The 9922-nt window shown below is 45.3% G+C and overlaps 1 protein-coding gene across 1 annotated transcript; it reads right to left on the reverse strand.

Annotated features, from left to right (window-relative positions):
• Window positions 1–1486: 1486 nt before the first annotated feature.
• Window positions 1487–9293, reverse strand: LOC311188397 (E3 ubiquitin-protein ligase TRIM38-like; the record flags this gene model as incomplete). Its single annotated transcript, XM_084259497.1, has 6 exons — window positions 1487–2013; window positions 3215–3327; window positions 3431–3453; window positions 4701–4931; window positions 8886–9050; window positions 9216–9293. 6 exons carry the CDS (start codon window positions 9291–9293, stop codon window positions 1487–1489), a joined length of 1137 nt encoding a protein of 378 aa, XP_084115623.1.
• Between the last annotated feature and the right edge of the window lie 629 nt (window positions 9294–9922).

Consider the following 9922-nt stretch of genomic DNA (forward strand, 5'->3'; position numbering starts at 1 on the left):
CTGTGAACTTTTCTAGCAAATGATGGAACTGGAAGAGGAAGTCAAAGGCACCTTTGATTCGTAGAAAGTTAGTCAGAAGCACAGGTGACAATGTGGACTTGTGACAGGTGTGATGTCACTGAGCCCATAACCTGTAAGACACTCAGGTCAATGGAGAAAACTCACACATCAGGAGAGCAGAGTGCAGAGACGTGGTGTGAATGGGTTAGCAGCGAAGAGGAAGGAGAAGCAGGATGTTTTCATGGACGCAGCGCACCCCAATACTCACAGGAACTCAGAGACTAGGAGCACAGGTGGTGTTTAGAACTGAAGCTCATGGAGAAGCTAACAAATGAGCAGTAGATTCTTAGAGAGGTGACAGGTAAAGAAAGATGAATTTCTAGGTGGGGAATGATGGGAAGGCAAAGATATGGGGCAAGTGATGGAAGACAAGGGCTAGTGTTACCTGCTCGTTATGTGGATGCCTGTAGTGCTGCCTCAGGGACTAGATGTGTCTCTGGTAATTCACTTCTATCCTTCCTCTTTGGCAAACAAGGAGAGGGCCAAGATCTTCTCCTGTACATTTTTTTACACAACTGCCTTTGGCCCCAAATAATTTTTATGCCAAAGTGGGATAATAGGGCATGCTTCTTTCAGGATGAGATACTTAGTAACCTCTGTCCTCACATCTTTCCAACACACAGAGCTGCCTCTCTATGAGCTGTGTGGAATAAAGTGGTTGTTGTGAAGTGGGAACAGTATTTCTCCTTTATCAGTTAACTGAGGTTGACAGGAACCAAACTCCTTTAGTGAATACCATGGTTGGAAATTCTGTAGATGTCTTTTCTGCTTTAGTAGGAAAAAACAGTGTGTTCTCTTACTGTGCATGTAATTTCTAGGGATAAGCCTGGGCTCAAAACTTCAGGTGAGTGACCAGTCAGTCACTCAAAGAAATCTGAAGCTGGTCTCCTGAGCCCAGTCCTCAATTTGACTAAATAATCTCTTCGTAAAATTTCTGTTCTACTAAAAATAAATTTGCTTCATAATAATAATTCTCTCAGTTAATGTAACCATCATGTCAGTGGTGAAAAGAAATATTATTTTTGCTGTACTGCTCTTCTATGCAGCTGACAGATACAATGCATCTTCCTCTCATCTCTATGGATGACTCTGCTGGTATCAAACAAAATGGGAGCACTCAGCCCTCCAGATGTCTGGTCACCCTGCTGGTCAGACCACGACCCTTGGAAATCAGAGATCTGAACCCCACGATGGAGAGGGTGATGCATGATCATTGCTGTGCTTTCTTCTCCGCAGATCAAGCTGACCTTCTGTGGTGTCTGTACTGTGGCTTTATCCACTCATTCATCGCATACTCGCTAAGTGTCCACTGAGAACTCAGCACTGTTCCAGGTTAGGGGAAGAGCAGCAAGGGAAACAGACCAAATTTCTTGGCCATTAGAACTCACATTATATTTCTATAATGGTTAAAAAAAAGAGACTGTTCTTAAAATGACTCCAATGGTGGAGGGAGGAATAAAGACGAACGATGTTTAACCTGGAAATAAGGCCGAAGAGTATCAGAGAAGGAGGCTTTTGGGAAGGTGAAGATGTGGGAGCCAGTGTTCATGTTGTAAAAGGACACAAGTCCAGCCTCACAGTCCAGAAGAACCCCCACCAGCAGGGGCCGCTTCTTCAATGGAAGGGGAGTTGGGGGAGAGGTAAGGGCCATGTAGCCATTCTTCTGGCAGAGTCTGATGGCCCAGAAGCCAGACTGAGGCTTTGGGGTCATGTCCCTGTCCCTCTGCACATTTTCCAGACGAACTCCCAAGTCCCACCCGGATGCTTCCTCCACATCCACTTCAAAGTAATATCTTCCTGCAGTGAAGCCCTCACAGCCCAGGACACAGGGTTGGGCACGGAATCGATTAAATCTGAAATACTTCTTCTGGAGGCTGCCATGGGTCACAGGTCTCCGATCCCCAGACAGAATTAGTTCACAATGAGCTGTGTCTGGATCCAGAGTCACGCTGACTGATAAAAGAGAAAGACACATTTAATTTGCTGAGAAGACAGAACACTTCAAGTACAACTATCCTGGCTTCAGTGCAGCCTAGTTCTTTTAGCTCTGTGAGTCACTTTCTGAGGCTGCATACTATAGTAGGAAATCATCATACCTGAACAGTAATGGTGGGGAGGTTTGAAGGAGCTAATGGACGCCTAGTGCTTGGAGACATTCCTGCTCTTTGGTAAGTGACCAATACATGGAGGTAATATCCTTGAGCTTATTTGAAAACATAATGGCCTTGCTGTGCAATTACTAAGGTGTGCCTTCTAGAGCTGATAGTTTTCTAGAAGATGAGGACACCATCTCTTCAATAGTCAGAAAGAAGCCAGGGTCATAAGTTCTATAATCATAAGAGGTGAATTTTGCACACTATCAGAGGCAGCTTGGAAGTGGATTATCCCCCAGTATAGCCTCCAGATGGGAACACAACCCAGCTAACACATTCAGTGCACTCTGTAAGGCCCTGAGCATAAGTCCTACCAGATGTGAGCCACACATATCTGAACCACAAACCTGTGAGATAATGTGTGTGTTGTTTTAAGCGACTGAATATTCTTAGAGCCATAGAGAATCATTTCACCTTCATTCGGATTTTACAGCCAAAGAATTATTAAAACCATTTAGTTTGCATTTTCTAATTGTGGACATGTGGAACATGGCAAGTACTAAATAGGAATCAAGGTTTCTGAATTGGTAATACTGGCTTTCATTAAGATTCAACTATTTATGTCGTCATGATCCACTTTCTCCTTAGTCCTGAATACTGATCTATCTTTCTTAAATTTCACTGAATGTTTAATGAAATGTTAACAATAGCCATCATAATGCAGATTGTTCAAACACTTTACACCTGCTGTTGCATTTAATTTTCATGAAAACTCACTGAATTAAGATCTGTTCATATTTTTATTTTTCTCAAATGGGAATATGAGGTAGTGGTTGGCCTGGTTGATACAGCAAATCAATGGGAGAGGAAGAATTCAAAGAGCCTCAAGAGATAACAGCTTGCCACTTCCCTGTCTACACCCACAGAGCATGTTCCTGACCCACTGAAAACAGCACAGCTACCTCTCTGCCTACGAATCTGAGCAGGACAGGTAGGAAGCTTGGCTACCACTTAAGGGGCCTTTGCTGTGAAGCATTAAGGCAGTTATTTACTTCATATACCTTGGCAGCTCTTTAACATTTTCTTCAAATCAAAGTAAAGCTCAGAAACATTGCACACAGTTTGAGGGTCCAGGGAGAGGACCTCTGGTATTTTCAGCTCCACATCTGAATGCCTAGAATAAACAGACAACAGACCTTCTGCAGTGGATGTTCCATTCAGCTCTGGACCCTGACGCATCCTCACTTCCCCTTAACCATGTGTTCAGACAGACTTACCTTTTCAATGTGTCTTTCACACCCTACAGTGAAAACAAAGATAAAAGGTGAGTGTGGGAAAATCAGTTTTCATGTCATTTGACACATGGGGTTACATGCTATGAACACTCCACCCCAGGAAGTAGAGTGACCCAGCCTGAGACACCCACACATACCCAGGTAGAACGATTCCCATCCCCGTCCCCTAGGATAGTCCCTGCCAGTGTGTGTGAGTGTGTGCTCGCACTTGCTCAGGCTTGTGGGGAGTCATGGAGACTGCATTCATAGTAGCCTGTGACATTAGGGATTTGATCATGTTACCTTTTGCTATAAGTGACCTAATTTCTGTCTGAGGAGCCCATATCAGATATTACTGATGACAAAAGTCCTCAGTGGTGAATCCATGCCCAGACCCTGGCTCTGGGTCACTGAGGTGGAGGCAGCAGGTGTCATCTGCTGGGGGCTCTGTCACGCTACATCCTCACCCTCACAGTGTAACTACCAGTCTTGCAATAGCAGCTGGAGTCCAAGCATTTATGTTTACCCACTGGAAGCTTCAGGCAGCTGAAAGCAGATCCCATAAGAGCTTATGGCCCAAGACAATAAGTGAATCAGGAGAAGGTTTTCATTTATTTCGGCTGCCCCACTCCATACCACCAATCATTTTCAAGAGATGGTTAGAGAGGGTTGCAAGAGGGTTCTCCCCTGGTGCTGCAGGTGGTTGAGCTCCGTGGTATGAAGCTGTCCACAGCCTCTTCAGCGCCGGTTCGATCTCAGTGGGCCAGCGAGGATCCCACATGGCATGGCAGACCTCTCCTGTCACACCCGCTGCTCCCATCAGCAGTGTATTTTGTCAGTTTGCCTGTTCTGTTCCCTGCTCTGTTTTTGGTGAATCTTCTCACCCTCCTGCACATGTGTCCTGTACCCCGGTAATTGTATAAATAAATCAATAAATCTTTTTATAAAAAAGAAAAAAGAAAGGGTTCCATGAACAGTTGACAAGGGCAAATAAATGGCAGGAAGTTCTGCTGTGATTCCATAAAGATAGGAAACCTCTACATCTACCCAGAGAGAGTTTAAATTTCTGGTTCACATACTGACCCCTGGACCTGCAAGGCCGCCAGTGGACATGGATATAGATTTTAAAGAATGTTTCTTTAATTTCAGTGCCACAATTAAGTGAAGCAGACAGGTCTCAGAAATCTCCTCAGGCTCCCTCATCATTCTCCACTCAATAGTCAGGAACAAGTGAAACCTCCTTTCTTTCCTAGAAGTTCTCAGCCTCTCTTACCTGCAGCAAATTCTGGGCTGATTCTTGACATTTCTTCTCTAATTTCAGGGTGAGTCTCTCAAGTTCAAAGCTCTGCTTTACCAGACTGGCTTCACCTTCCTGCAGTCTCCTCAGCAGCTGCTTTTTCTCTTTCTCCAGTCTCCATAGATAAGCCATCTCCTCCGCATTGAGGAAGTTGTGGAGATTCCTAAACTCGGACTGGATTTCTTGTCTCCGAAGCTCTATGTTTTCCTAAAATCAAGAACGTAGGCAGAAAAGGGGGAAACAATCCAAACATACCTCTATGGTGAGTCAGTAAACACAGGTGGGACCGGGACACAGTGTAAATCTGCTTACCCACAGGAGGAAAGCAAACTGTTACATGTGCCCAACTGGATGTATCATAAAGATGCATGCAGAAGGACATGAGCCAAAGAGCAAAAATGAAAGACCGTATGGGTCTTCTCTTATGAGGTCCCTTGTCAAATTGAGAAACAAAGAAGTAGAATGGTGGATGCCAGGAGCTGGGAGGAGGGAGCAATGGAGTTATTGTTAATAGACATAGAGTTTCCATTTCGAATGCTGAAAAAGTTCTGCAGATGGAGAGTGGCAACAACTGGAAAACAACTGAACACGATGCACTGGGCTGTTCAGTTAGAAATGAGTAAAATGTCAATGTCAGGTAATGTGTATTTAGCACAAACACCCCAGGAAAGATTGCTTGGCTTCTGTGGGTCATTTTCCCCTGGGCACTGGAGCTCAAACAGTGTCCAGCCCCCTCTGCAGAGTCCAGCCCAAGAGGCAGACACTCAGATGTGGGAAAGCTGGTCCTAGCTCTGTTGGCACCTACTCACTTTCCTTCATCTCATCCAAGAGATAAAAGAAGGAGAGGGTAGGACTCGCAGAATCATGAAATTTGCCAAGATGAAAGAACTTAATATTTGTAAGAGAAAACCAAGTGTTAGTGGGGATGTAAGAAGCTATCTATGTGTGTGGGGGGGATTTCTTCAAATAAAGGCTGGTAGGGCCCCGGTGGTGCAGCGTTTGAGCGCTGGGTTGCGAAGCTGCCCGCAGCCTCTGCAGTGCCGGTTCAAACCCCAGCTGCTCCCCAGCCACCGGTGGAGGGTCCCACATGGTGTGCAGACCTCTCCTGCCGCCCGCTGCTCCCCTCAGCAGTGTGCTTCGGTCCTTCTGCCTGCTCTGCTCTCCCCTCTGGCTCTGGTGAATTCTCTCACCCTCCCGCGCTTCTGACTGTACCCAGTGTTTGCATAAACAAACAAACAAATAAATAAATAAATCTTTAGAAAAAAAAGAAAAATAAATAAAGGCTTGTAACGAATGTAAATGAGTCTGAATTGAAGACCACAGACTGGTAGGTTTCTATGATTCTCAACACAGTGAGGTCTGGATATTTACCAGAAATAATGCCGTAAGCCAGGAATCAGTTATCATCCTTATGGATGAGACTAAGAAAAACACTGAGAGACTCAGTTTTCTCTGGGGAGGACAGAGTTTTAATTTCCATGGGTGCTTTCTCAAGCCACACAGTGCTTCAGTGACTGTGGTGTTGGGCTAGATGTTGTGGCACTGACATGGTTTGCAGGTGAGTTCATGATCTTCAGACAGGAAGTAATTTCAGTCTTTGAAAACTTGAAAAGTAAGGAGCACAACATTTGTGATTCTCCTGACTGAGGTATTAGGACACCTAGCCAATTACTATTCATAGAAACAGAAAGCAGAGGAAAATTCTCCTAGATGCAGACAACTAATGACAAATATTAAAGAAAAGGGCATATTCTTTGGGTTTCCACGGTTTGGTTTGATTTAATGAGAATAAATCATCAATGAGTACTTTTCCCAATCACCATATGCCTAATTATAGACTGGAAAATAGTTTGAGATCAAGAAAATCAAATTCTTACCTCCCATTGTCTTATTTCATCTTTCTGGAACAACTTCCGTGTCTTACAGAGGTCTTGCTCTCCCTTCAGTTTTGTCACAATCTCCTGGAGCTTTTCCTGAAGAAAATATTGGGTGAGTTATGGCTTGTCCATTTCACAACTCTCATTTGGCACCTACAAGAATCCCAGCCTCCAAGATGTACAATAACATTGAATATATATATATTTTTAAAGATTTATTTATTTATTTCTACAAGCACTGGGTACAGTCAGAAGCGCGGGAGGGTGAGAGAATTCACCAGAGCCAGAGCGGGGAGCAGAGCAGGCAGAAGGACCGAAGTACACTGCTGAGGGGAGCAGCAGGCGGCAGGAGAGGTCTGCACGCCATGTGGGACCCTCCTCCGGTGGCCGGGGAGCAGCCGGGGATCGAACCAGTGCTGCAGAGGCTGTGGGAAGCTTCGCAACCCAGGGCTCAACTGTTGCACCACTGGGGAGGACCCCAATAACATTGAATATATTTTTGAGTCCTTAAGCTTTGAGATGAAGCAACATAAGGGCATTAACATAACTCATGCCTTCAGTGGCCCTGGGCAGCGGCAGGATTGTAACATCTTTCTGTGCTGTAGTGATCTGTGATTCCCAGCTCATCTGCAGACCATAGACTAAGCTATTTACATTACTGCAGTCTGCCAGGGACAGACTGCAGATTATAATCATCTGAAAGTACATTTTATAAAATAATGTGCTGGACCAATCATAATACAGAGTGTTTGAAACATGTGGAACTTTTTACATGTTACAGTGAGTCAGGTAGGAGAGCCCAGGATGGCAGCTGAAGTTACAGAACCAGTTCACGTGGGGGAGGGAGGGAGCTCTGCTGTCACCTGAAGAACTGTCATGAGGTCACCTTACAGTGATTAGTTTCCATACCTATCTCTAGGGTTACTTGTCACACGGTTTCTCATATTTTCAGTCTCTGTTGAGAGATGGGGAAACCAAGTCATGAAGGCAATAACTAAGTCACTCACAGCTTCCATCTAGTAAGAACTGAAACTCTTAGTATATTTCAACCTCAGCAGTCTGACTCCTGAGGCCACGACCATCACCTTGTGTTGCATTTCTTTAACTACTTGGTGGGCAAGTTATAGGATCTGCCCAATTATAATGATGTACTGCTCATGGGGTTTCAGGGGGAGGTGAGCACGCTGAGTGGTGGTCAGGACCGACACATCATGACACAGAATCCAGAACCTTCACACAAGACACAAGCACCTCATGGATGATGGAACACAGAGCCCCACACTGGGGATGTTTCCTTCAAATGTCAACAGGGAAGAGGAGGAAAGAACCCGCTTCATCATTCCTCCACAACACAGGGAGTCTCACTTTTGCAGCTATTGTGTGAGAAACGTAGCAGATGCCTGATCCTCTCAAGGCTTCATCACTCACCAATTCTTTCTAAATCCTTTAACTGTCCTTAATCCTTGCTAGAATGTGTTTCCAACCCCTTTTCTTAGAGGAATAATTTTGATTTTACTCCTTGATGTTTATTTTGTGCACGCAGAATGTTCTTTTAATTGTCACCTTGATCTTTCTCTCCACAAATAAATCCCAACTTTGGACCAGGATTTAGACTCTGAGAAATACCAGGGTTCCTTCCTAATTTCTTTTGTCATGGACTCACCTGCCTTTTCCATCACACACCCCTGACCAGGTACTACATAGTCAGGTAAGCTCTCGAAACATGTGGTCACCCTAAGTTGGAATACTGATTCTTCTCCAAACATGGTTATTCTGTGTGTGTCCTTCTGGACCCATTTCTAGGCAGTCTCCCCCTACACTCATTCCCACCCCTTGGTGCCCCCCTCACCACCCACACCAAGGGACGTCAGGTGTCCCGCATTCCTTTCCTTATTCCTTACACTGTGGCTATCTAAAAGGCCGTGGTTCTGACCCCCGGGGTTTCAGATTCTTTCCTGTGCTCTTGCAAGCTGTGGTGTCTCCAATTAAGTAATGGAGGTGAAGCCATGAACAAGGCCCGTGTGGCAAAGAGCAAAATCTGTTGTCCGGGAGAAGTTCATTACAGGAAGTTCTTACAGGAAAGGATTCTGCTAAACCTTGAAGGTCAAGATGGACACGGGGTGGACATGTAATAAATTCAACATGGACATGTAATGAACTATTTCAGGAAAATGATACAGCACAAATTTATTTTAGGGTCAGGATAATGTATTTCACTACAAATGATTGGAGTGAAAATGCGCAACCTGAGAGGCAGTCCTTGCTAAAGACTCTGGCCACTCACCTTGTAGTCTGGATACACGTCCTCCACTAGAGCCGTGCTGTGTCCTCTGTGCTGGGGGGAACGATCACAGAGCCAGCAGATGAGCTGCCCGTCATCCTCACAAAACAAGCGGAGCTGCTCCCCATGTTCCTCACACAGCCTCTCACTGTCTAGCTCTTTGAGAGTCTGAATGAGGTTTTCCAGTTGCTTGTTGGATCAGAGACTCTCTCTTTGAAATGGTGCCCGGCACAGGGAACATTGGGGCTCCATCAGGGATGACGTCTTTTGTGGGTTCTCAAGGATGCCCTCTATGCACCGGCGGCAGAAGCTGTGCCCACAGTGGATGCTCACGGGCTTTGTCATCAGCTCCAAGCAGATGGAGCACGTGGCTTCCTCCCTCAACTTCTTGGTAGCTGTGGCTGAGGTCATGGCCCTTCTTGAAAAGCCCCAATGTCAGGTTAGAGTCAGAGATGAAGTAGACAGGATATTCCACAGTGGAGGACAGAAGCCTCGCCTGAGCCTCTGCGCCTGCACAGGTGTGGAAGTCTTCTCTCTGGAGAGAGAAATGGATGCAATTTGAAAGATGCCTCACATGTTCCTCTGTGGTAGAATAGGGTGTTCCTGCTCATATTGGTTTAGATTAAAATTCAGTAACATTTAAATTCAGTGTTTCAGTCTCACCAGCCATAATTAATTGATCAACATCTGAGAATGGTCCCAGGATATCCAAGTGCATGGAATATTCCATCATGGGAGACAGTGACAGTGTTCGGGTACTAACAGAGCTAGAAAAGGAAAGAGGTGGCTCGCAAAAGTCTCAGGAGAGAAGAGAACTCAGGGAGGGAGAGTGAAACTTTTTCCATATCTAAGGAACTTCGGGAGGAGTCAGCCCTGATTTACTTCTTTGCCTGCTAGCAACACTGAGGTGAATGGTTGGGGAGCAGAGTCCATGGGAACAATCAGCCTTGACTCTCCTCACACAACCATGTCTGGTTCTCTGGACCCCACAAAGTAAAAGGGGCTCCAGGTTATTTAAGTTTCCATGGAGCCCACACTGA

The sequence above is a fragment of the Talpa europaea genome, assembly GCF_964194135.1.
Source record: "Talpa europaea genome assembly, chromosome: 2".
In the NCBI taxonomy this organism is placed as follows: domain Eukaryota; kingdom Metazoa; phylum Chordata; class Mammalia; order Eulipotyphla; family Talpidae; genus Talpa; species Talpa europaea.